The following is a 27,027-nucleotide window of genomic DNA, read 5'->3' as shown; positions in this document are numbered from 1 at the left end:
TGAGTTTTTATTTGTAAAAAGTTACAAAATGATATTGTACAAAAATAAAGTCTGTAGAGAACTTTGGTTGAATAACACAAACGACCGAGACAGATCAGAGAAGTCAGAACTTCCAAAGAAGGGCCCTCCTCACTGGACCAGGCGGTGATCGCAACGACAGAGAAAAATCACAAACTTTACCCTTTCGTGCACTTGGTGGAGGACTGGCTTCCGTTAGAACCGGCTACGGTGTGCAGGCGACGCTACGGCGTGTGGGTAGGACACCCACCGAGTCCTACAGCCCTCTGGGCGGGGACTCCCCACGGGGAGCTGGGGCTCACTGAGCCGACCCCCGGGACACCAGCCCCCAAGCCTGCCAGGCCTCTGAATGGGACAATGCCTCTGGGTGGGGTGGCACCTAGCTGCTTCCTGAGTGACCGAGGGCTGGGCTGGGTGCCCCGCTCCGGCCCCCGGGGAGGGCCGGGGAGGGGAAGCGCTTTCCCTCCATTTCCAAGTTGTGCAAGAAGGGACGGAGGGGGGAGAAGGAGGGCGAGCTTGGGTGTTTGGGGTTAGCGGGGAGATTGTCTGGTAACTGCGGCCTCTTGGGTACTTGGTGAAATTAGTATGATTTGAGGGAGGCCAGGGGGGTCTTTTAATGGCTAAACCTGTCAGACTTGGGGGCTCCTAGCCACTCAGGGAGTGACAGAGGATCTCCTTGGTAAAAACCCCTTTCGTGACACGTGTCTCACGCTCTGGTACAGGGCCCGGTGCACTGCGCAGGCACCAGCTGCCGGCAACCACGGGCTGGGGGGTCCGGGCTCTAGGAGGTGGTGGCTCCCCTCCCTCCTGTGTCCCCTCCAGGGTGTTCATCGGAAAGGTGGCCCACTCGGGGAGTGCGTCCACCCTCTGGGCCACCTTCTTCCACGGGAGGGGTCGGGGCACAGGAACAGCCACTGTCACCTGAGGGGACATCCCAGGGGCTTTGGTGGCGACCCGCAGACCCCCGTTCCAGAAGGCCAGCAGCGCGCCCCTTGGCCACACCGGGCTCCGGCGTGCTCTCAGGAACAGTGGGAAGGACGGAGAAAGAGTCTCCGTGCAGAGTGGACCCCTGGCGACCTGACAGGATTTTACTTTTAGGTCAATGCTGGATCCAGAATCGCCCACCAAAAGGAACTTCACCTTTCACACAGATGGTTATGCATGTCATAGATAGCTATATGTGGTGGGGAATAAGAGCTTAAGTCCATGGAGCATAAGAGCTGGAGCAACAAGGACATAAAACTCAGTGCCGAGGGTCTCTGCACGCGCCTCCCGGACAGGGAGCCTGCCAGACACGCTCCTTCGGACACATTTCTTTTGTAAAAAGAAAGAAAGAAAGAGAAAAACAGGGGAGATGCTGCAATCCGGGGAAATGAGTGAAGGCTTTTCTTAAAAAGGTAAAGTAAGTGATTTTTGCCTAGCGAGAAATGTTTTAATACTTTGACAAGCACGGACCCTTTGTTCCCAAGTAAGCTTTCCTTTGTCACCCTTCTTTGCATTTTGCGAGCACATATACTTTGGCACCTTTGAAAAGAAACTTTAATAAATAAGGGACGAAAGAGAAACTCATTAGTGAACGGTAATAAATAACAATAACTTAAATCTCAATAAATATCTTTCTCTATTTCCGTATCTGAAACAGATGCATTGCATCGAGTAGCTTGTCTGGCCACCGGGGACCACGCACAGCCGGAGCCGGGGTGTATGTAACGTGTCTCTCTGTAAACCGACAGCCGCCGGCGCGCCCTGCCCCGGGATGGGGGGGGGGGGGGGGGGGGGGGCTTCCCCGCTCGCTCTCCTGCAAGAATGTCTCCTGTTTCCAAAGGAAATCCTTGCAGGTTGGCTTTTAGTCTTGAGGACAGCCTTGTTGGTTCCTAGCCAGCTTCTGCCCACCCCACACACCCAGCTCCAAAGGAATCACCAGCCAGCCGCTCCCTGCACGCTGGTGGTGGTAACCCTCAGGCCTCCCCTTTCAGATGCAAAGGTTACTGTCTCTGTGTCTGCTTCCCGCCCATCCCCCTCCCTTCCGGGGTGTGTCTCCACTGAGTGACACAGAAATAAACCTTTCCTGCTCTCGGCAGTAAAACGTAACGACAAGGAATGACACCAGGATTCCGTTTCCCCGGTGTCTCCAGATGTGTGAGAACAAACCACAGGAGACACACTGGTTTAGTTTCAAGTGCATCCGCAACTGTGCCCGTGGCTGGTGGGCTGGTGGGCTGGTGCCAGTGGGCTGCCTCAGATGAAACCATGGCAACCCCCACCCCCACCCCCGCCCCAGGGACACCAGCCCTGGGCTTCTGGTGGCATTGGCTGTTGTCCGGGAGAATCCGGACGCTGTTTCCTCTCTCCTGTCCAGGTCTGTGTAGCTGGATCTCTCTGTCCCAGGCTCCCACACGGCTGTCTTCCTCCTCCTCCTCCTCCTCCTCCTCCTCCTCCTCCTCCTCCTCCTCTGCCTCCACCTTGGTCCTCATCTTCCATTCCGGGCAAACATTTCCTGGGAACCTTGGTCCCTTTCTTTGCACCGCAGCAGGAATGCAATACACAGCGGTCTCTGGAGCCGGAGTCAGATACATCCACACCTTTTTGCGGAATGCTTCCTTAGAATATGGTAAACCAGGTTATCATCTAAAAACGACAGGCTGTCGTCGAAGGCGATGGGCCTGCAGCAGGCCTGCCCTACCTTGTCACTCACCAGCCTCCTGCTTCTGGATAAGTTTTTTAATATTTTGTCGTACGTCGTCTCGGCGGCCTCACAGGAGCCGCTGCAGTACCGGAAGATCAGTTCCTCCTTGGTTTCGTAGCCCAAACCCAAGTCCGTGACGTTCAGGTGGATGGAGGTGAGGACGCAACCCCGGTTTTTGCCCCTTGGGCCCCGCCGGCCCTTCCCTCTGGGGTTCTCCGGGTGGGCGGCGGCGGCCTGCCGATTACGCTCCCTTCTGGGCAGCACGGCCATTTGTTTGTCCGGGGACCTTTTCAGTCTTTTAATGGTGGCCTGAATAAAGTCCATGACGTCGTCAAACTGGTCAGGATAATCCTCTGGCATATTGGCTGTTCAACAAGAAAAGAGAAAAGAGAAAACGTGAGACAGCGACCATGATCATTGCCAGCGTCTTCTAGACCCAAGTGCCGCCTAAACTCTGCCAGGACAGGATGCACAGCAAAGCCAGCAGCCCGGCCAGCGAAGTGACCACTGCTCCCCCCAGAACAGAGCCGACAGGCACCCTCCAACACTCCGCAGGAGGAAAATGGTTCTGTTGAGAGAGACTGAGCCGTGGGCGACACACTTTCTTGTAGAAAACACATCCTTAGAGGCATGGTTTTCATTGGAATAACGTGTCCATTTTTAACATGTTGCTGTGAGCAGGCTGGTCCTCAGAGCCCGTTTTCTAGACTAAAAACATAGCCTAGAGTAGTGGATCGCAAACACTGAGAATGAGCCAAGATGCTCCCCGAGAGGCAGATTCCTATCCTTAGGGGCGGGTGTGGGAGGGGGCCAAGGAGTCTGCCGCTTTTACCAAGCCCCGGAGGGATTCCGATGTAGGCGATGCATGGAAATCCTGAACAAAGGAATTTTTGGATGGGAAGTCTCCCAACATGGCTACTACCCAGTGCTCCTCCCTGAAACCTCCCCGACCTAATACCTCTGTGTGGCGGAGGGGGCTAGAATCGTTCTGATGGAACAAATGAAAAGCTCATGAAGGCAAGTCTATTTTAAAACTTCCTGAAAAAACCACTAAGAGACTGCAGAACAGATTACTTTTCACTAACAAAGAGGCTAATTTACCACTTTCTTGGAACAGCATGAGATAAAAAAAAAAAAAAAGGTAATTCTGCAAGATGACAATGAAATGTGTCGGCCGTAAGTGGAAGGAGATGCGGTGTGCGCACACGTGGAGTGTGACCCCCGGGCGGGTCCAGCCACTGCTGCAGGCTGTCACGTGACTCTGCCGTCTTTGGTTAAAATAGGACAAGACCTGTGCGCCTTAGGGACGTCCATCGCATGGAGGGATGAGGAGGCCCCTGCTACGATGTCTGAGCCCTTTGGGTAGAAGCAGGTGTTCACTACCTTTTGGTGTTTTCTGCTGGGTTTCGGCATTTGCTTTCGCTGGTCAAGTGAGAGAGGATGAACCATTTAAACAAGTTAACACATTTCTGAGAGAGGAGAGTAATTCGAATGCCCGTTTATTAGGTACCAGGCCTTTTATTATGCTCCCCTCATCCCATTTTCAGGAGATTTAGTCTGTTTAGGGTTATACGTGCCTTAACGAAATATACCACAGAAGAGCTGTTAGCAAGAGCGAATGTTTTCTTCCAAGACTGTGACAGAGCAGGGAAGGATTGCATTGTGCCTACCCCACGTCCAATTGTTCTGTCATGAACTGATGGTTAAACAGGTATCAGGTATCCTATTGTGTAAAACAAAATCCAGCTGACATAACTTAACCACAGCCAGCTATCGATCTATCTATCTATCTATCTATCTATCTATCTATCTATCATCTATCATATATTATATAATATATGAACTATAGTAATGAACAGAGTGGGATCGTGTGACATCCCCAGAGCACCCCGGCGCCCGATGTCTAAAATTTGGCACTGGACGGTTCTGCTGCCTGAAGTCCTGAAGTTACTCCACCCTGGCCTATGCCCCATCTCATCTCCTGCCAGGGTGACTCCCTCGTCCCCACCTTACCCTCCTCCCGTCCATTTTCCACCCGCAGCCAGAGCAGCACTCTTAAAACTGTTCATGCTGCTCACACCCTGCTCTGCTCCACACCCTCCAATGGCTCCCCGTTTCTCTTGGGGGGAAAGCCCAAGTCCACAAGGGCCTGAGGCCCTACCTGACCCTGCACCGCCGATCCCCCCGCCTTGCTCCCTCCGACCTCACCTTCTCCTCCCAGCCTCCCTCCAGCATCCCTGGCCTCCTCACTGTTCCTCAAACACAGGGTTTCTCAGCCTCAGTACTACTGGCATTTTGGGCCAAATCATTCATTCCTGGCTGTTGGGGGCTGTCCGGTGCATAGTAGGACTTTTAACTGCATCTCTGGTCTCTATCCACTAGATGCCAGTAGCGTGTCCCCCCTTCCCCCCCTCCCCCCCTTCAGTGACAGACTAAAGTGCCTCCAGACACGGCCAAATGCTCCTGGTGACAACATCGTGCGGGTTGAGAACCATAAACCAGACACGAGCAGGGACTGTTTTCTCTCCGCTGGAACACGGTTCCTCAGAGCACCCGTGGCTCCCTTCCCACGTCCCTTCAACTCCTTTCTCAAATGTCCCCCCACCAAGCCCCACCCTGACCTGTTTAGGACGCACTCTCCCCCAAGCCCCGATCCAGGCCCTCCTGCCCTCCTGCCCCTCCTGCCCGCCCTCACACGGGATGACTCAGCCCCTGTCTGTTCTGACAGATGTGAACGAACCCCAGCAGGCAGGGGCCTTTGCTTGCTTGCTCACCAACGGGCCCCAAGGCCTGAAATAGCATCTGGTCCCCGGAGGCCCTCAGTACCTTTGGGGTGAGTTCCTTCACATCAAGAGGGGGACGGAAAGAGCCCACCTTTCCAGGGGGCACTCTGGCGTCTGCTGTGCACCACACCCTTATGAAATGAAAGGCTCCAACACGCACAGCCCGCCTCACAGGGGTGCCACGGTGCCCCACCCACAGATCGGCACAGTCTTTTCCCACCTGAGAGCCGAGCTGAAGAACCAACTCCAAGCGGACCTCCCCCCGCCCCCCTCTGCCAGCCTCCTGCAGCTGTCCAGCGTTAGGGCGCACGCCCACCTCCTGCTCCCCGGTCCGGTTTCCCCTGCAGAACTGAGGAGGGGGCGGGCGCTGAGCTGTCACTTCCTGGGACACTTTCTAACCGCACTTCCCTAGGCAGCTTTCTTTTTTCTTAAAACAAAACGTTAAATATCTCCAATTTAAAGAAATGAACTACTTATTTTGAAAAATGAGCTGCTTATGCTGTTTGTGATTTTTTTTTTCAGTAATAAGCTATAAAAGGGGAAAGTAGGTGTGTTCAGTTTCAGACATCCATGCTTGAACTTCTAAAACTGCTGCTGTATTCAAAGGGCGATTAATCAAGAGAAGTCTTCAAATTGCAAAAAAGACTCTTTGTTTTACAAAGGACTCCCAGGATGGGGTCCCCGGAGCCATTTGAAGAATTCCCCGAATAGATCATTAACTTAAAAACCTGGGAACACAGAAAGTTAAAATCATTTCAGAATCAACTGGAGATTAATTATCAATGAGGATGAAACATTACTAAGATGTTAACATAAACTAATGGGGAAACATTTGATTTACTAAAGTTCAACTTACCCTGGTTTAGAGACTCATTACTTTATATAACATGATAAATTACAATTTCATGTGACTAGGGTTATAATAATGATTTGAACCAGAATTTATAATGTTCTTATTTATTACCAAATACTTTCAAAGTTCCTGACAAACATGTTCCCTCCTTTTTAAGACATTTTGACTGCATGCCTTTTTCCATTGGCTTTGCTCGCCAGACAAAACACAGAACACTTAGTTAAACGTGAGTTTCAGATAAATAGTAGATAGATTTTCAGTATAAGCATTCCTCCATAATGTCTGGGTCATACTTATACTTTATTATGAGACTGTTTAGTCCTTTTATCTTTTTTTTTTTTAAAAATATGTTTTTATTGATTTTGGAGAGAGAGGAAGATAAACATCCACTAGCTGCCTCCTGCATGCCCCCCAACTGGAGATTGAGCCCAAAACTGGGCATGTGCCCTGACTGGGATCAAATCAGTGACCTCTAGGTGCATGGGACAACACTCAACCAACTGAGCTACACTGGCCAGGGCCCTTTGTCTCTATTTTGGGATGATGCAAGTGGCAGGGTAAATGCACCAACTCTCCCCCAAGGACGCACTCTCCCCCAACCACGTTTCATTCAGAAACGTCCCCCTTCCCAACCACATCGGCTTTTGGGTGAGGGGTGCCCTGAATTCAAAGGCCTCCTGGCACTGGGAAGCAGTTGAGAAACGTTCGATGTGTTCAACTGAGGAGTATAGTTAATGAGGACTTCTCCTTTCTGTGGGCAAACCTCCCTCATACTGTTGTTAATGTGGGAATATTTATTTAAGTCCCAAGTTCAGGCCATAGGTGACTCTTATTGAGCTGAGGAGTTCTCCTCCTCCCCTTTCTTCTTATTGAAAAACAGAGAAAAAAATATGTATGCTGAAAGTTTTACAAGGATATAAATTTTGGAAACCAGAAAAGGGCAACATTATATTTTCTAAACCACAGAGCAAATAGTCCTGTCCCTTCCAACTAAATTCCCAATTCCGGGCCTTTTGATGCTGACTGAGTTCATTCATAGAGCGGCCTCAGCACTAGGTATCTGGGGGTGCCAGGAGCCATGCACCTCACTGAGCCTGTCCTCGAACCTCCTGCTGAAGCCTGACACCTGGCCGGGCAGGCGAGTGCCGGAAGCCCAGAGCTGCCTCAGTGTCCCAGGAATTCACCCAGCCGAGGGGGAGAAAGGCACTGGGGTTTGGAGTGGTTCCCTGAATTAAGACTTAAAGTCATATCATTTTGTTCTTTATGCTATAAAGGGCTTGGCAGACTGTCAGCTACACGAATGGCCCTCATTAGTATTAACTTTGATAGTAAAATACCTGCAAACCACAAAAGAGGACAATCTTTAAAAAAAAACAAACACAACCACCAACAAAACACTTGCTCACTTCCCAGACCAACTTGGGGGAGGGATCTTGGTTGGAAAACAGGTCCATCTAAAAGCTCAAGTTTTTGCCCTAGCTGGTTTGGCTCAGTGGATAGAGCGTCGGCCTGTGGACTGAAGGGTCCCGGGCTTGATTCTGGTCAAGGGCACATGCCCGGGTTGTGGGCTCGATCCCCAGGGACAGCCCTGCAGGAGGCAGCCAATCAATGATCCTCTCTCCTCATTGATGTTTCTATCTCTCCCTCCCTCTCTGAGATCAATAAAAAATATTTAAAATAAATAAATAAAAGCTCAAGTTGTCGAAAAATCAAAATACCCAAGTGCATTTAAGTCATTTTTCAGTTTGCAACCCATTATCCTGGCATCGTTCTATTTAAAATACTTGCACGTTGGTGTGCCCTTTGTATACACAGTTCTTTAAACACACGGGACCTTGTGCGGGGGCACGACTCCCAGAACAAGCCGCTCAGAGCACACTCTGCCTCCCTCGATTATGGAGGAAAACACGTCCCCTCGGGAACAAGGGGCTGGGATCGTGACTATTTTTTAAAGTTAATTGAGTTTTTACAGGAACAACGGTGAGGCCTCAGAGAATTCCCTGCAACAGCAACGTCGGAAGTACAGAACTCAGATGCTGCCTTGCGGAGGCTGGCCGTGGTGAGCTGGGTTTTAATCTCCCGATTACCAGATTTCTCTTGACAACAGGCCAGGTGAGCTGGGTTTTAATCACAGGGGTCATGTGATTCGTAGAGTTGTCCCCCTCTCACCCCGCCAGGCTGGGGGCTAGGCCGGCCTTCAGGCTGTCTTCAAGCTGTGGGCCCAAGAGAGAGGTTGTCTACAAACCCGAGGGGATGACCCCTGACCCGAGTGGAAGGGGGCTCAGAGGACCAAGGGAAGGTCCCCGAGGGTCCCAGGAAGCAGGAGCCATCTTCGCAGCCAGCTCGGGGCCGCGGGGGCTCAGGGCCTCAGGCCCAGGAGTGGCTTGCTCTGGGAGGACCGGGCAAGGGTTGGCGCACCGAGGACCACAGGGCTGAGCTACTGCCACGCGAGGCCGGAAGGTGAGAGGGCTGGAACCAGCGCCTGGGTGCCCGCACGCCAGGCAGTGCGGGGCGCTGGGTGGGCCAGCCCCGGGGTGTGCTGTGCGGGGCTGCGGAGGTGCCGGGCAGCCCCTGCTCATGTGAGAGGCTCCCTAGGGGCTGCCCGCAGGCAGGAGGCAAGTGGGAACCCCCAAGTGGGGGACATTTAACCTAATGTTTTTTGCCTACCTGCACCCAGGCAAAGTCCACATTGCTCTGTAGACCAAGTATATGAAAAATAGTTCTCTCTCTCTCTCTCCTGAGCCGCTGCCAGCTTTTGTGTGTGTGTGTGTGTGCGTGTGTGTGTGTGTGTATTATATGTAGTTACATAGCTATAGATAATTATACATATATGTATATATAAACACATGCATGCTTATATGAAAAGATCAGTATAAGATTCATATAACCTCTCAAGAAAATTCCCAACTAATGTCATTCATTTAAAAAAATATATATTGCCCTGACTGGTTTGGCTCAGTGGATGGAGCGTTGGCCTGCGGAATGAAGGGTTCCAGGTTCGATTCCGGTCAAGGGCATGTACCTTGGTTGCGGGCACATCCCCAGTAGGGAGTGTGCAGGAGGCAGCTGGTCGATGTTTCTCTCTCGTCGATGTTTCTAACTCTCTGTCCCTCTCCCTTCCTCTCTGTGAAAATCAATAAAATATTTAAAAAATATATATTTATTGATTTCAGAGAGGAAGGGAGAGGGAGAGACAGAAACATCAATGATAAGAGTCATTGATGGGCTGCCTCCTGCATGCCCCACACTGGGGATCGAGTCTGCCATCTGGGCATGTGCCCTGTGACCTTCTGGTCCATAGGTCAGCGCTCAACCCCTGAGCCGCACCAGCCGGGCTCATGTCATTCTTTAGATTAGCTATTTTTTCCATCAGATACAAACATGAGTTTCTTTCACTACTATTGAGATATTCTCAGAACCACATAGTGGGGTCTTTTATAATTCCTCACATGGCAACATTTCATTCTATATTTTAAAAAACAGCTTCCTTGATGCATTTAAAAAAAAACAAAACACCCACCTTACCAATATAAAGGTGGGGTGGATGCCGACTTTCACACAGAGCTAACTGTAAACCCAGCCACATCGCTGCAAGGCTGAAGTAGGGATCAGACAGTCTCTCCACTTTACAGATCGGGAAAGTGAGGCTCAGCGAAGAGCCGCATTTGCCCAGGGCCACAGGGCTCGTAAATGCGGACCCAGCTGACTTGGTGTCAAAGCTCAAGCTCGGTATAGTTCTCCATGGCGCCTGCTTGTTTCCAGGTAAAGCTGCGACTACCCTGCAGCTTTCGCACGGAGAGGGCACCCTATGCCTCTGTCCTCCCGTCGCCAGCACCCGAAGGCCAAACAGCTGACTCCACCTGCGCCTGGTCAGCCACCAAATCCAGAGCAGGGAGTGAGGAACGCACCTTCGGTTGAGAATTCAGTATGAATCCTAACATTAGGCGGCCTCGCCCACGGAACTCAGCACCCTGTGCCCACGAAGGGAGAGCGTGGCCTCAGGGGCCTCCCTCCCGGCTCCTGGCTCCTGCACCTCGGTCGCAGGCAGAGCTGGCGGCGGCCCAGCTGAAACCGGAAAACCGGCAGCCAAGGGCAGCGGCAGATTCAGACACAGCGGCCCCGTCTCCGGAAGCTCCTCAAACGCACCCTGGCACCAAGTGCGGGCTCTTGTGGCAGAGCCGGAGAGGACGGAGCCCGGGATGCCAGTCTGGGTCAGCCCTGCCCAGCCTCATGACCTTGGACTAGTCACTCAAAGCCTGGTGAGGTCAACCAGCCCCTCTGGGCCCCTCCCAGGCCCAACAGCCGAAGATGTGGACAGAGTCTTGGTGGGCAGTGCTGCCCAGCCTTGGCTTTTGGTCGCCTCTGTCCGGGAGGGGCCCCCTCGGGGATGTCCCCCAGCATTCCACCACGGAGGGGCCGGGAAATAGCCCAGGAAGTACTGAAGGTTCTAATTCTCAGCCTTTTCAGTTTACCTCTCGGCTCAACATCGCAGTTACATTTGAAATAATCACCACCCAGCGTCTGTCAGCACATCAAGCCCTCTTCCTGTGCCCTGCTCGGGAGAGGTGAAGAAATGTACAGAACGGGTCCTGAATTTGAGCCTCAAAACCCCCAGATTCCAGTGGGAGACATCCCTCCACCTCGGTCTCCATCTGACCTCCGAGAGGACAGCCTGTACCGCCAGCCTTCAGTCTCCAGCATCCAAAAGCCAAACAGGAGACCTGCCACTTCCTTAAAATCTCTTCTCTTACTCATCTCTGATTTTGCTACTTGAAGCACGTGTGGGTCAGACTCAGCTCATGTCCCTGAGGCTGGAGCCACCGAGTGGATCGCGAGAGCCCCACAGCTGGTCCTGGACACGGCCGACCCTAGTCCTCATTTGACCTTCATTGACCTCTGAAATATACAATGGTAATTCCACCAAGTTCTGTCATCTGCTATTACTTAAAAGTGTCAATGTGGCCATTTATTTGAACTAATTTAAAAAACAGTCCGTCAGTCACTAAGCCCTGGAGTGCGGTGCGTCTCACATTATGTAGCAAGCGTCCTTGCCTTGCTCTGGATGGAGCATTTGTCTAGTGCGAGCAGACCACCCTGACCCGGCGCTCCTCTTGGGTTAACTTCTCGGGGTCCCCAGCACCTACTTGCTAAGGATAATCACCCACAGAGCAGTCTACGAAGCCTCCGTGGCCACGGCCAGAGCTCCAGTGCGACTCTCCACAACCAGTGGTTTGTTGACAATAAGGCATAACGACATGGGTTTATTGGAAAAGCATTTGCGTTGTGAAAACACCCGTGTTTTGTTGTTTTAAAACTGCATTTCTGGACCTTCTCAAGGCAGAAGAGAAAGACCAACCAGACTGCAGACCATTTCAGAAACAGAAATCGGGGCCCGGGGTACACTTTTAACAGCCACTTCGCCCACCACAACGTCACTTTCTTTCCCATCTCCACCTACGTGGACCAATATCGCACACACTTATTTGTTATACTGTATCTTGAATTATTTTAATCCTACCACTTAACTAAAAAAACTTGTCTGAATTATAATGGAAATTGCTGCATGAATACCAACAGCCAAAAAACAACCCCCTCCTAACCGCCCCCCCCCAAAAAAAAAACAACCGTCACTCAGGCACACAGGCTATATCCATTTTGTTCCTCCGACCCTAATTACCCTGCTCTGATTTCCACCTGTGTCCATACTTTTATTTTAGTGATGTTAATCATTTTACAGTAATAGAGCATGGCTCCCCTGGGGGGAAAATGTCCTTTCTCCTGCTTTTAAGACAGGAAAACAGCCAACAGGGTGTCCATTTGTTAGCTAATTCACACACACCTGGTGTGAGCAAAAAGCACTCGCAGTCAGCAATGAATGCTGCATGCTAACGAGTGTGCACCAGGGGCTCGGCTACTGCCCTGGAATAACCTTGGCGGGGAAGGGCGAGAAGGTGACCCGATCAGATTAAGTGCACAGCAAGCCCCTGGGGAAAGGAATCCCTGTGGTGTCATCAGAGGCAGGCAGTTTGAGGGAAACCCCAATGGAACCCAGAAGCAATGGAACCCGAGCCTGCCTGTGGCCGGGAGGCCAGGGTTCCCGGGGACCCCCAGCCCTTCCCGGCGGCCAGCTGAGCTGTGGGGAAGAGGCCTGGGGGACCTGGGCAAGAAGAGGAGGGACGAAGAGAAGAAGAAAGGAAAAGCGAGGGGCGAGAGAAAAGTGTTCTCCATCATCTGAGCCTGTTAGACAGACCCTGTGGTCAGGTGTGGGGAAGGCCCTCCTACCTGCCCCCAGTGAGCACATTTATTGGAATGAATCTCTTAACCCTTCATATCATCAGTTCTAAGTTTCATCCAGAAACGTCCCCCTTCCCAAAACCCCAGCGCCTGGCTCTTCTCCTTGCTGACGTTCTGTCGTAGCCAGAGAGCTCCGTCGCTGTGTCGCTGTGTTGCTGTGTCACCATGTCCTGGGCTGGCAGGACGCGATCTTGTGACATGGTCGCAAGAGCCAGTGCTGGGCTCGGGTGGCCCTGGGTCTGGAGTCGGGCTAAGCTGCTTAACCACACAGAGTCCCAATTGCCCCTTAAAACGGGGATGGCCACCCCGTTCCCCGAATGGAAGAGAAGGTTTCAGCTCAGGCCTGAAAGCATGGGACACACGGTGTCAGGAAGTCCACATGGTCGTCACGTCTGTGGCAATTCCTCAGTGATGTCTACACAGAGGCAACGGCACAAAGATCCGCTCCGCCGGCTGTAGACAAAGCAAGATTTCCCCGAAGGGGTGAGACCCTGGTCCCGCGGCTCCCGGGAGAGGCCTGGGCCCCGGCATGGTGGTGTGTTCCGTGGGCAGAGGAGCAGGCCTGTCTGGGGAGTCTGTGCCGTGTCTTCTGTGTTTCTCGAAATGCCCGACCATGAACCTTCCAGGCATCAGCGGATTCCTCGGCCCACGAAGAATAATTTTGTGTGCCCTCTGGCTCAGATCAGTGCCTTGGGACTGAGGCTGGTCCCCTCTGGGGGCACAGGAACACTTCCCAGAGTGCCTGTCGGCTGTTTTAAGAGAATCAATTTCCAGATCCTCAAACTTGCACGTGTGCTGTCTCTCCCAGAACTGGCCTGCCTGCGAACACCCTGCAGCCGCCCCCCCTTTCTCAACCGCCCTCCTGCTCACTGGGAGGTGTGCTGCTCCCCCATCTCACTCCTTCTACTGGGAGCCACGGCCCAGGGCAACACTGAAGGTGCAGGGAAGCACAATCAGGCTCGCGTGGCCCCTGGGGACAAGCCGAGGCCAGAGCTCCTGCTGGGAGAGCCCAGCATCGTGAACTTAGCGTCCTGAGGTTGACTCACCCTGATCACCTAGACCAGTGGTCGGCAAACTGCGGCTCGCGAGCCACATGCGGCTCTTTGGCCCTTTGAGTGTGGCTCTTCCACAAAATACCATGGCCTGGGCGAGTCTATTTTGAAGAAGTGGCGTTAGAAGAAGTTTAAGTTAAAAAAATTTGGCTCTCCAAAGAAATTTCAATCGTTGTACTGTTGATATTTGGCTCTGTGGACTGATGAGTTTGCCGACCACTGGTCTAGAACCATCACAAATCCAAATGGAAGGGAAGTCTGCAGGGCAGCAGGCGAGACAGCCTGGACCTTTAAAAAAATGTCAGTGTCGTGAGAAAAAAAAGGCTTGGGGGGGCTATTCTAGAATAAAGGAGAATAAAGAGACATGGCGATCAAATGTGACCCCCGATTAAGAAAACAACTATAAAAGACGTGATGGGCAGAACAGGGGGAATTCACTATGGACTATCTGTTAGATAACAGTATTGTATCGATGTTAAATTCCCTGAGACTGGTACCTGGATTGTGGTTCCATAAGATCATCTCCCTATTCTTAGGAGGTACCCGCTGAGCCACTTGATGGTTTGCTGGGAACTAATTCTCAAATGATGCAGAAAATAAAAACGAAGCAGAATGCCAACAAGAGACTTGGTGAAGGGTACATGAGGACTCACTGTGCTATGAACACTTACTGAGGGAAGGTCCCGGATGAACAACCCAAGAAATACTGAAGCAGGTGGTGCTGTATTTCATTCTGGTGAGGCTTGGTGCCTTATCTGCCTGTCTGGCTATCCACCCATCCATCTATTCATCCTATAATTAAGATCTACAAGTGTGATGGTTTTCATGGATGCATGTTAACATGTGTATTTGACTTGAAAATGAACTTGGCCCTTTTCGGACCAAAAGGTCAATTTATTTGGGCCGATTAGTTTAATGTTTCTCTAGGAGTTGAATAAGCTAAATTCGCAGGGTCAAGGTTTTTCTGAAAATATATGCGAAGCACAGATACAGTTCTCAAATGGGCTGGACCTTACATCGGGTACAAGTAACTGAACTTATGATAAAAAGCTATAGAAGTCATCTTAGACGTATGCAATAGTTTACAACATCCTGGGCGCAGGTTCACAAAGCAAAAAAAGGCTGACACCTTAAAAACCATGACGCCCCACTTCAGTTACTAGTCATACAAAAGTGGGTTCTGTGTCACCGAGCTAACTAGGCGTTTTCCATGGCGACCCTCACTGCCCGTGCACACCCACTCCTGTTCCTCCTGTGGTAGTCACTGGCACATGTTCCCATGTGAACGCCCCATTCCCTGGGCAGAGGAGGAGGGATCAGAGAAGAAGCACCTTCCAGAAGCTTCCCAAAGGCGTAAGCCTAGCAAGCTATGAGGAGACCTTGCTATGTCCCGAACAGTTAGGGAGCCTTCTCTCATTGCCCAAGGCATCCGTGTTACCGGAGTATGTAGAGAAATTCACGTTTCTCTCCTTAAAACACGCTGACCTGGTCTGTGAAGTAGCCATCTATAATAATAAAAGCATAATATGCTAATTAGACTGAACATCCTTCCAGACAAATCCAGGTCTGCGAGGGAAGCCTGGGTCCTGGGTGCCAGAGGGAAGCCGGTGCCGGCAGCTGGGGGAAGGAAGGCCTATCTTGCACGAATTTCATGCATCGGGCCTCTAGTTAATAATATGAGCCCAGGCCCCACTGCAGCCCAAACAAAATCATGGAAAGGGCCTACAAGAGATTTATTGGCTTGCTTGCTTGATTTTCCTGGGAATCTGTGTTTCGGTGTTGGTCAATGTATTTTTTTTTTTAAGGGAAGAGGTTTTAAAAAAAATTATGTTTTTATTGACTTTAGGGAGAGAAGAAGGGAGAGGGAGAAAGAGATAGAAACGGAATCGAGTCTGAAACCCAGGCATGTGCCCTGACCGAGAATTGAACCGGCGACCTCTTGGTACGTGGGTTGATGCTCAAACAACTGAGCCACACCGGCAGGGCAGTGGATGTAATATTAACAGACCAGTGTTTGTGTTACCTTAGTCTTCTGATATGGGAGCACAGTCCATGTGGAGCCCAAATTACCATGTTTGGTGCTAGAAGTTGGGGGGTTGAATTCTGGATTCACCATTCCTGAATTTGTGACCCCGAACAACTCTCTAGGTCTCATTTCTTCATCTGCAAAACGGGGATACTAATATCTCCTCTCGTCTGCTGGGGCTCAAACACCCTCGATTTTAGGACAAGACATAAAACCTATTTGTTAAAAGCAGGGTTAGCATGTGGGTAACCAAGAGGTACTAGTCCCTTACTTGAGGATTGATAGGTGGACTCAATTGTGCTTATACCTAGAAGCTTTTGAAACACAAGGCACCATATCTCAAAGTGAAGACTGCACCTGTGCTGTAGACCCCACTCGTGAGCAGCTGGCCACCTGTGTAACTTTCACTGGGCGAGATGGCGTTGCAGCCAGATCCCACTCGCGGCCACCTGCCTGCGCCAGGAGCTTCAGGGGCGCCCACGGCCATCAAAGAACAGAGCAAGCACCTTCTTCTCCTGGATTTCACAGCATCTCATAATCTGGGTATCACCTACGGAGATATCCTAAATTTCACACCACTTCCCGCCACCTGTTCCCAGTACTTGGCGACGGGTCTGGCCTCTTCCTGTATCCACCACCTCCACCCTCCCCATATGGCGGCCACAAATTTGCCCATGCTTCTCCTTGGTCTGGAATGTGCTCTTTTCCTTCTTCTTCCCCTTCCTAATACCCGTCTTTCAAGTACCAGCTCAAATCCTCCCTCTCCCCCAATCCTTTCCTGCTATGATCTCCAAACTCCAGTGACCTCATTGCTAGGAATTCTTACCATGACCGCAGCTAACGTAAACCTCTGGCAGACAAAGGTATCTGTCAGGCTGACAACCGCCTGCCCACCCACCCACCCACCCACCCATCTGCCCATCCATAGTTTACAACTGGATCATAAGCTATTTAAGTTCACAGTTTTGCCTTTTAGATGCCACATAGGGCCTGGCGCAAAAGATACTTAATACTTGCTTCTTGATGGAGCTCAAGTGATTAATTAAAGAGCAAGTGTTTTAACTGAATAAAGGTTGGTACTGAATAAACAAAGATGAAAGGGATGTTGGAAGGGGAACATGCCAGATAGCTTTTATTTTCCTATCGGCAAAAGTAGAATCTTCTGAGCAGAATTCTTTGGCTGTTGGATCAGCCGAAGGTCCTAAGACGGGCCAATTCAAATTAAGCCTGAAATAGATTTCTCTAAACAGCCACAGTTTGAAATAGGTCTTGAGCCTGAGGCCAGAGTGAGATGGTGGACTCAGATCTCAAGTGAGGAATCAGTGACTCCTAAAAGTCTGACATTCAATTTCTTCCCCCAGCCCCTGTATTTATTTTTTTAAATTTTTTCTCCTTCTGACATGCAATTTCTTGATCCCAAGAGCCCCTTTGTAGCTCAGTCACTTTATTACAGTATTGCTCATTCCTATAGTCCCTAGAGCTATACGAAGCAATAGATGGGTGGTGTATTTATTCTATATCCCATCACATTACATTTGAAAGCTTACCATTTAACCAGCTAGTTGCACCAGAAATGTCCTTAGCTGGATAACCAAGGGCTGAACATTTACTAAAGTTCACTAAAGTTTTTTTGCTGGGTTTATGAAACATCTTAAATTAAATATCCAGCTGGGATCACTCAGGACAGAAACACAGTCTCTCAATACAGGTGGCCTCCAACTCACAGCCCCATGACCGCTCACATAGAAAGCTCTTCGCTTGCCCTGGCTCCTTTCTCCCCATAGGGAAGAGGGTCTCCCCAACATGACTATGGGGATCTGATGGGGAAAATTCCATAGGAACGATGTGAGCTTAGAAGATGGGGGAAGGGGAACCTGGGAAGCGCCAGGGGGAGCTGACCCAGGGGCAGACTCCCAGGCCAGGCTGACCTGCCTACGTGCTGACCAACCCCATGACGGTGGGGCCCAAAATAGCCTCCCCCAAGGCCTGCATTGCTTTCACTCCCCGAATTATGCTGCGCTGCTTGAAATTCCGCCGTGGAGAGTGGCGTCTTGGCTGAGGCGGTGGGAGAAAAGGCTCTCTGTGGGTGCAGGGCGATGGGCCATTGGAAACAGGAGGGTGACAAACAGCAACTACAATCCTCATCTCTGGGGCTTTATGAAGCATTACCTCATGTAACCTTCACGGCCACCCATGAGGCAGGCTTAATGTTACCCCTATTTTACCCACGAGGAAGCTCAGGTTTAAGAGATGTGAAGTAACAGCTGGGTCAGTGGCAAGCTGGGATCCAAACCATAGTCTGAACTGAATGGGGGGACTTGAGCTCTTGCTATTGAAATGCCCTAATTTCTTGCTCTCTGCCCTCCTACTGATGAAGGACCTCCTGCAGCCCAGGAAGAGACTCTAGCCTAATAATCTTGTGAATTATGTTTCAGTTGTATCGTGGCTTACTTGCTAGCTTGATTTAGAAGTTTGTTCCTCTAGGCAATTTTGTGACTTGCCACCAAACAGGCGGAACATAATCCCATTATATTACAACAAACTGCGGATGACCTGTAATTACAGCTTAACAATGCTCAACGTTTCCTCTAGCCGCTTCCAGTCCCACAAAAAAAGCCCACTTTACCAGTCCAGGGTTTTTCACATTTACTCTTAGTTTACAATGCTACCAAATCGTACCGCACCTCTGCATACTGGATAGTATGTTCCATGAGGGCAGGGCCTCTGTCTTTTATGTGTACCAAGGGTTCCCCAGCACCGAGGACAGTGCCTGGCACAGACAGCCACACATGAACTCTTCGTTAAGTGAATCATGCTATTAGATCACAGATTTTTAAAACCACTTACACTTGATGCCTTTTCTGTGAAACACCGTTAGAGCTGTCGCCCACAGCTGAGACCCCGTATGTGACTGTGATGAACTAATACATTCACGCAGGCTGTGCAAGATGGTTTTAGTCGATAGTTGAAGTCCTTCCTCCCACATAAAGGGTTCCCCCCCACATAGCAAAACCAAATGCTCCCTGTGCATGTCCGTGGTTTGGGGAAACTCTGGCCCCAGCTTCAGCGGACCCGCCTCCTGCCACCCTGGGACTCTTGGGCAGCCTGCTTTTGGGCTTCCTTGTGGCTCTAAAGGGCTATGCCGCCTGTGAGTCCCACCTTCTCGATTCCTCATGCCCACCTTAATCCCCTTTGGAGAAGATACCGGCAAAAAGCAGAATGAAAGAACAAAGAGAGCTAAAGGGAAGAAGTCTTGGATGCCCCACAGGGAAAATCACAAGTCCGTGGGTTTCCACACGTTCGAAGTTGCTATAGGGGCGGCCATAGCCCATTTACTTTGTGGCCAACCTCTAGGGAAGCAAGTGAGCCACTGACCGCTTCTCCTTGGGTAGCTCATCCTCGGAACAGAATCCCGACTACTTCACGGACACTGGGACCAGCGGGGCACAGGCAACGCCAGGGCGAGTACATGGACGGGGCGCAGCCCAGTCCCCTCTGAGCAGCACAGAATGCCTGGGGCGGCGTCGAAGAGCCTTTGCTCCGTCACTAAGTTACCGCGTTCGAAAGGAAGAGGGGCCAGGATTGATGGCACGTTATGTTTTCAAATGGAACAAGTGACTTAATGTTTTTCTGCATAAGCCTTACCCAGCGGCACGGTGTACAGTGCAGGATGTAAATGTCAGCACCGTGACAGGGCCGCGCTGACATGGTCGAGTGTTCAGAGCCTGCACACTGTCAGGATCCCGCTTTCCCTGTGCTGACAGCTCGCTACCGAATTGAACGTACCTGGAAAGAAGTCAGTCTGGCTTAGGAGGCAGCCCAGTTTCTCTGCAACTTTCCTCTAGGCCAGTGGTCGGCAAACTCATTAGTCCACAGAGCCAAATATCAACAGTACAACGATTGAAATTTCTTTTGAGAGCCGAAAACCGACTTCTGCGCGTGGGCCACGAAGTTTCAATAGCACGTGGTATTTTGTGGAAGAGCCACACTCAAGGGGCCAAAGAGCCGCATGTGGCTCGCGAGCCGCGGTTTGCCGACCACTGAGCTAGGATCTACTGGGTCTTCTCACAGAGACAGCAGCACTGGTGGGCTCTGCTGGTTCGGATGTAAGTGTAGTAGTCAGAATCCTGTCCACTGCGACTCAACATCCGTTTTGGAAAGGGGAAGGAATCGCCCTCCCCTCACAACAGGCTCCCTCTCCTCCCCCGTCAGCAGGAACAATGCTACCTTGCTGTGTGATTGGCGGTACCTTGGAGGCACAGATTTCCTTAGGGTACTAGCAGGTCATAGTGATTCTAACTAACCCTGACTGCACATCAGACTCACCCGGGGAAGACCAAAGTCTCCAGATGCCCAGGCCACACCCCAAACCCATTAAGTCAGAACCTCTCAGGTGAGGCACAGTGCCAACAGTCGTTCACGTTCCCCCGGTGATTCCAATGAGCAGGGGTCTCTTAGGAGACTTCCCCCAAAGGACCGGGCAGGGGCATGCGGGCCAGGGGGCAAGCCTCACAGCCACTGGCATTTGGGAGTAGAAAGTACTCCTTTCCTGTACAGTTTTAAATAGTTTATCCAGTTCTCAAGCAAGTAAGTAACGGGTCCAAAGTCACAGAGTCTGTCGGAAGTAGAGCCAGAACCAGGCGCCGGCATTGACTAAGCCCAGGTGGGCAGGACACGGATTTGCTACCTAGGGCTCCAGGAATCAAGGGGCTGCATCATCTGGCAGCCACTGCTCCCTCCTGCATGGCCCGGTTAGAGAACCATCGTCTACCACCGTGTCTCTGGTCCTCTGGCCTAAGCTACACGAATGAATGAAAAGCCACGTAGCTCACACGGGCGCTGTTTGAAAGACACTGGTACTGAGGGGCATTTTACATTTAAGGTCCTATTGCAGAATCATTCATGGAGACGAAGACGGAAACTCGCGCTGGAGACCAAAGCCTTTAAGAATGGGTTTCTACCATACACCTGAGTGACGGAAACTCTCGGGACAGTTACTTTAATTTCAAGGAGTCAAGCCTGTCCTCTTTCTAACCCAAGTCACTCTTGAAGTCTTCATTTGCCTTGAAAGAGGGACTTTTTGGGGGACGGCTGGCAGAAGATGCTTTTATTGTTGTAAAGAAGCATATAATCAAGGCATCCCATTTCCTTTAGCCCGAGGCTGCGGGGTTTGGGGGACCCTTACCACGCAGCTGACTTGTGGGGCCACTTCGGCTGTGCCTGTGACCACAGACTATTTCAAGTGCAAACTAGCTGGGGGGCCCCCGGGAGGGGGAGTAGCCAGGGTGACTTCCTGGCTAGAGCTCACTACGGCTTTCTTTGGGGATTGTGTCAAATGTTATGTCTTCGTTACCTACGTTCCCCCTCCCCCCATGACCTCTAACCTGTCATGTAGCAGGCCTGGCTTCAGGCAGCAGATGCACTGCTGAAGAGCGGAGGGTAAATGAAACCACAGCTGACGCCCTAATGAACTGCCCTCTAAAACACCTGGGAGAGGCGCCATCCCAGATGTATCTTCTAATCTGCACAACCTGGTTTCTTGTCTTAAGCGTTAACACTGTCATGTGTGGGGTGAACTGCAGCGCGCCCCCCAGTTCCGGCCAGCACGGTTACCCTGTCCTTCTAGACTGCAGGCGCTTGTCCCAGCAGGTCTGACACTGCCCAGCTCTTGCTCTGGAAACCCTGTCCCTCCTGTGTGTCCTCTGATGCGGGTTTGGCTTGTGAAACCCCAGCCCCTTCCCTGGCAAGGGCGGTTTAGGATGGAGACGCAATTGCTTTCAGGCAAGGGCTTTGGAAGAAAGGAAAAACAAAACAAAACACGTGTGTGTGTGTGTGTGTGTGTGTGTGTGTGTGTGTGTGAGAGAGAGAGAGAGACAGAGAGAGAGAGAGAGAGAGAGAGAGGGGGGGGGGGGACTGTGTGTTCTGTGGCTGGTGGTGGTGGTCTAGAAGATGCCTGTCCATCGGAATGCTAAAAGCTCAGCATCCAAGGTGACACCCTCTGTCCTGGGCAAACCAGCGCGTGCCATCTACAGCCTAGGCTGGGGCCTCTGGGCAGCAGCCTGAAGCGCCTGCGCGAGCCGAGCCGGGAGGTAATGCTGCCTCTGGGCTGGCCCGGGGTGCGTGCGGGCGGTGGGTGGGGTGCGTGGGGGTCGCCGGTGGGCCCCCCGCGGGGAGGGAACGGTTCTTACAGTCACTGCTCAGCGCGAAGGGCGCGCGGCGGCCGGGGGAGCGGTCTTCGGCGGGCGCCTCGGGAGGCCTCTTACCGGCGGGCAGCGGGAAGGCGGACGCGGTGTGGAGCAGCGCCAGGCAGACAGCCACGACATCCCATAACTTCATCCTTGAGTCCCGTCCGGCCGCGGCACCTGCGCCCGCGGGCGAGAGAACCGAGAGCGCGGTTAGGCCCGGGCGCCCTGGGCGCAGCAGCCCCCCGCCCCCCACATCGGCCCCCGCCCCCCTCCTCCGAGGCCCCCGCAGTCCCGCGGCGCTCTGGGCCTCTCCTACTCGCTCCCCGTCCAGGTGCGACCCGAGCGACCCTCTCTCGGGGTCCACACGCAACCGCCTTTCTCTTCTGCACCCTGTCCTTGGGTCTTATTGTTGCCCCGCCAGTCCCCATACGACGACACCAGGACCCCGGGCACCTCGAGGACGCCAGGACTCCTGGTCAGCCCCTATTTCTGGAGCGCCCCCGCCCCGCCCCCCATTCTCTGGGGGCGACCAGGAAGCCCCCACGCTGTGTTTTGCGCCGCCCCCCAGCCAGAGACCTCTCCAGACAGCCGCGGGGAAACCGGCTCTCAGCCCAAATAAGCGACCAGATCTTGTATTTTAGAGTAAAAGCCAGCGCCCCTCGGCCCGGGGTCCGGATCCTGCGCCCAGCTAAGCGGCGGCAGGCGCGGTGGCACCCCCGACCCCACCGGCCGCCCACACCTCACCCCACCTGTTCGGTGGTGGGAACCAGGAGTTAGCAGAGACCTGGAGGCGGAGGGCCGGTGTGGGATTATCTGTATTAAGTTACATAACCCCCGAAGCATCCACTCGGTGTAAAGTACTAGTTCCCCCTCTTAAAGGTGTGTACATTCACCGACGGGTGCAAAAGGCCCGGGGAGCAGAAGGCAAGCGCCCGCGCAACCCGTGCTGCAGCGTGCACGGGGAGGGGTGGCGTTTGTCTGGAAAAAGTTAATCCTTCGTGGCATACCGGACACTTTCCATGCTGCAGTTTTGCGAGATTTCGAGTCTACACTCCCTTCCCTTCCCAAAGGAGTCTCGAGCTCCCCGCGACCCATCATAGTCACTCCTGGACGATTGTACCCGAGTCCTGGCCTCTGTGTGTGTGTGTGTGTGTGTGTGTGAGGGGGGGGGTGAATGGGGGGGGGATGCACCGCCAACGCCCACAAGTTCACAAGTTGGGGGCTCAGCTCATCTCTGGGAGGGGGCTCCTTTAGGCTTCCCAGTCCTCACTCCCCCAGAGAGGAGGGCCACGCCACCCGGGACCGGCCAGGAAAAGGCTTGGTCAACTCGGGGCCAAACTCCACCCAATTAGGAGGTGGGGAGGGAACGAACGCCGGCACCTCGGGGTGGGGTGCGTGTTACCCAGGACCTTCCCAAAGCCAGTGTTCCAGTTCCTAAGGGAATTCTCAAGTCGGTTGTCCCCGCTCCTCCAGATAAAACGGGTTCTAGGAAACCCCCGAACTTCTTCCACGGGAGAGAGTGAGGCGGTTTCCAGGTGGTGCGAAGACCCGCGCGCCTGTCCTCTCTGAATCCCCAGGCTCGCCGCCTCCTCCCAGCAGCCGCCCCTCCTTCCCCCCGTCCGCCCAGCGCCCCCGCCGGGTTCCCGTGCAGGCCGCCCCGGGCAGCGCTTAACTCGGCAGCCACCCCCCACCGCCGCGGGGACGAAGGCAGTTTCCGCCCCTAGGGCGTCTGCTGGGTCGCCACGCCGCTGCTGGGCTCCGGGGGTCGGCAGGGACTAGGAACGCGGACAACCTGCAGCTCGGGGCGCCGGGCGGTTCACAACCCCGGGGAGAAGGCAAGGCGCACGGGCCCCGACGGCACCGCACCCAGGCCCGGCACCGGGAGCGCAGCGACGCGCGTTCGCAGCGAGGTCTGGGGGCGCGAGGCCTTCGGCCCCCTCTCGCGGGGGCAGCTCCCCGGTGCGTGCGAGGTGGCTGGCGGCCCGAGGAGCGGGCAGGCGCGGGGTGAAAGCGCCATCCCCGCTCGCGATGCTCGCCAGCAGGAAGCGACAGAGGCACCAGCGTCCTCTTCCGCGTGAAGAGGGGCTTTCCTTCTCTCCGGCTTGGCCTCGGGGGGCTTTTTAAACTGGACGTGGAGGTCCTCCGTTAGAAGGGTGACGAGGCTGGCAGAAGGGGCGCCGGGAGAAAACTCCCGCCTCGCCAGAGGAGGCTGCGGGCTCCCGTCCCGCCCTCGGCTGGTGCGGCGCAGGCCCCCAAAAGCTCTCCCACCAGCCGGACTGGGGAGGGCGAATTCTCCCCTCGGGGCGCCGCGGGGGCCGGCTCCGGCCCGAGCGGCTCTTTAGTTCCCGGAGGGGGAGGGGGTCTGGGGCCTGGGCACACGCCGCGGCCTACCAGGAGGCATTCTCTGCGCCCCTCGGCCCCTGCCCCGCCCGCCCGCGGCTTCCCGGTTGGTCTCGATCCCTTTCTCGAAGCACATCTGCCCGACGCCTTTCTGCCGCCTTCCCTGTGCGCGCGAGCTGCTTAACCAGCGGCCACGTGCGGTCCCCACGCTCTCCTCCCGAGTCGGCCGCGCCGGGGGCCTCCGCACCCCTTCCTGTACCCCTCAGGCCGGTCCCCGCAGGGCCGAAGGGGCGCAGCGGGCGCCGGCCCCCGGTGGTCCTTTCCGCCCCGAGAGCCGCAGGGCCCGCGGAAGCAGCCGCTCGCCCGGGGCGCTTCTGAGTTCCCGGCGCCAGGGGGCACCAGAAACCGCCGGAGGCCCGCCGCGCCCACGCCGGCGGGGAGGCTGCGCTGTCACTTTCAACAGAAAACCGGCCGGTGAACAAGCGCTCCCCCTACCATCCGCCCCAAATCCCCAGGACTCCCGGAACTTCTGGGTGTCCTCACCAGCATCCCCGCTCTCCGGGCTCCCACCTCTCCATCCTCTCTCCCTAGTGTTTCTCTGCTCACCGCACCGGGGCTGGTTTCCCCGCAACCTGCATGTGGAATCCTCCCCCCAGATCCCCGGCGTCGGGGTGACAGCTTCGCCGCCTAAGCCTCCGCGCCTTCTGGCGTCTGGCAGGCTGGGAGGTTCCTTTGGGCTTTGCCTTCAGGATCCAGATCTCAGGGAGAGAAAAGGGAGGTGGCGCGGGGTTTGCCTCTGGGGTGAGGACAGAAGTTGCTGGAATGGACTGCTTTACTTCACTGTGCCTCGTGTCCCTCCCAGGCTGTCAGAGGACTTAACTCTCCCCGGGTTGGGACCCAAGACTGGGGGAAGGGAAAGAACGAGGGGGGCTTTCTGGAGACAGTCTGGAGAGGGGTCTTTCTGTGAAAAGGCCCGAGGCCGGGTTTCAGGTTTTGGGGGTCACCTGAACCCCTTGCGAGAGTGGGGGCGAGGACGCTGCGGGCTTTCTGGACACGGAACACTTGTTGAAAAGGCGACTCTGTCCCTCCCTCCCCGCAAGGCGAAGGCGTTGCGAAACCGCGGGAGCCAGACCTGGCCGGGCCGGGCGGGAGCGCAGCGGCTCTCGCTTGGAGGGTTTTGCGGGAAGAGCTTTGTGCGTGATTTGGAAGCGGCATCTCTCTCTCCCTTGGGATACTTTGAACGTAGATTCAAAACCCCGAGGAGCCGGGCGCGCGCTGACATATCCGAGTCCCGCCAATAAGCAGAAAGTAGGCAGCGTGGGGTTGGGCAGCCCCTGCCCCACCCGGGGCGCGCGCGTCGGCTCTGCGGGCGGGTTTTCCACAGCCCAGACTAGGGGGGCGCCCAAGGCTGGGTGGGGTGGGTGGTGGTGGTGGTCCAGGGAAAGTACCTTCCCTGCCGTGATGAGGGCTCGTGTTCACCGGGTGGGGCTGGAAATCAAACCGCGACGAAATCTGCCCCGAGGGGATGCAAGGTGGTGGTGGTGGTGGTGGTGGTGGTGGTGGGGGGTGTTATTGTTATGGGGAAAGTGGCACAGAGCACAGGAGGAAAGAGGTCATTAAAATGACACCTCGCTGGCCGGCGGAGGCCTTGGGGAGGTTCAAGTGTGTGTTTGAGGTGGAGGCCCGAGTCCTGACCTGTCCAGGGAGACCCTCTCCTAACCTCGACGGCATGGACAGTTGGGGTTGCAGGCTTTAGCATCGTTCGAGCCACCGGGTTCCGAAAAGGGCGAGGAGTGTGAGCCCGCCCGCGCCCGGAGGAGGGGAACTCTCTATTTTAGGTCCTCAGCACCTTCGCAGCGTCCCCTCGGAACAGGCGGGACAAGATCACCAGTGAGTTTCACTCCCGGCAATATCTATGCAGACGCACGTCCCCAGGGGACTCTCTCTGATCGCAGTGGGTCCGAAGATGACCCCCAACCGCGCACTTGACAGAAGAGCGCCCCGCCGAGTCGGGGAGGAAAACTGCCCCTCTCGAACATTCCGGGGTCCACAGGCACCAGGTCTCTGCTCACGTGGGAGGGCAACTTGCCCCTCCGCAAGGCCGGCCTCTCGCGCGTCCAACTTCTCTCCCTCCTCGTCGCCCTGCGCCTCGGTTCCCTCTAGCCTTTCCCCTTTCCAATCCCACCGCCTGCCCAGGGGTCTAGCCGCGCCCCCTGCCCCGGCGCCCCGCTGCCTGCCGTGCCCGCCGGCGACTTCAGGCACCACCCGCCCCCTCCACCCGGGCCCGCGCCTCCGCTTACCTCGGATCCGGTCTCCGCAGACCCCCGGTTGGACATTAACTCCAGGAGCCCCAAGTCCCAGCCAGTACACCCATCCGGGCCGCGGGCAGGAGCGCGGAGCCCCGCCCCACAGGTCAGGGGCGCGACGAGTTCCCAATCCTGGGGCCGCTCCCGGCTGCGAGGGCGCGCGGGAGGCGGCGGCTAAGGCTCCTGCTGCTGCCGCCGCCGCCGCCAGAAGGGCGAAAGATGCCGACAGCTCCCCCGCCGGCCCCCGCACCCCCAGAGGCCGAGGTCCGAGCAGCCGCCGCTGCCTTGGGTCGGGGGGTGACACCGCTGCGAGCGCGGCGCTCTCGGCTGGGGCTGCGCGGGCCCTGGGCGCGGCGTGCGGCTCAGCGGTGGTGGCCGCGCTCCGCGCCTTCTCGGGGCGCAGCGCCTGGGCGCACGGGATGGGCCGGGCTGAGGCAGCCCCCGCAGCTGAGATCTGGCCTGGAAATCCGAACGAGGCACCCCG

The 27,027-nt window shown here is 54.5% G+C and overlaps 1 protein-coding gene across 2 annotated transcripts; it reads right to left on the bottom strand.

The window, feature by feature from the left end:
• GDNF (glial cell derived neurotrophic factor) lies at positions 1 to 27,027 on the bottom strand. Of its 2 annotated transcripts, none has more exons than XM_079792247.1 (3): positions 26,538 to 27,027; positions 21,901 to 22,074; positions 1 to 3,069 (listed from the first exon to the last, which is right to left on the bottom strand). In XM_079792247.1, the coding sequence occupies exons 2-3, from the start codon at positions 22,046 to 22,048 to the stop codon at positions 2,585 to 2,587; spliced, it is 633 nt and encodes a 210-aa protein (XP_079648373.1). In that variant the 5' UTR covers positions 22,049 to 22,074; positions 26,538 to 27,027; the 3' UTR covers positions 1 to 2,584. The 2 variants fall into 2 exon arrangements, with proteins under 2 accessions (XP_079648373.1, XP_079648374.1); XM_079792248.1 differs by having other exon boundaries at positions 21,976 to 22,074.

The sequence above is a fragment of the Cnephaeus nilssonii genome, assembly GCF_951640355.1.
Source record: "Cnephaeus nilssonii genome assembly, chromosome: 2".
Taxonomy (NCBI): Eukaryota; Metazoa; Chordata; class Mammalia; order Chiroptera; family Vespertilionidae; genus Cnephaeus; species Cnephaeus nilssonii.
Note: the sequence above shows the minus strand (reverse complement) of the source record. Positions and strands in the feature narration are given on the sequence as shown.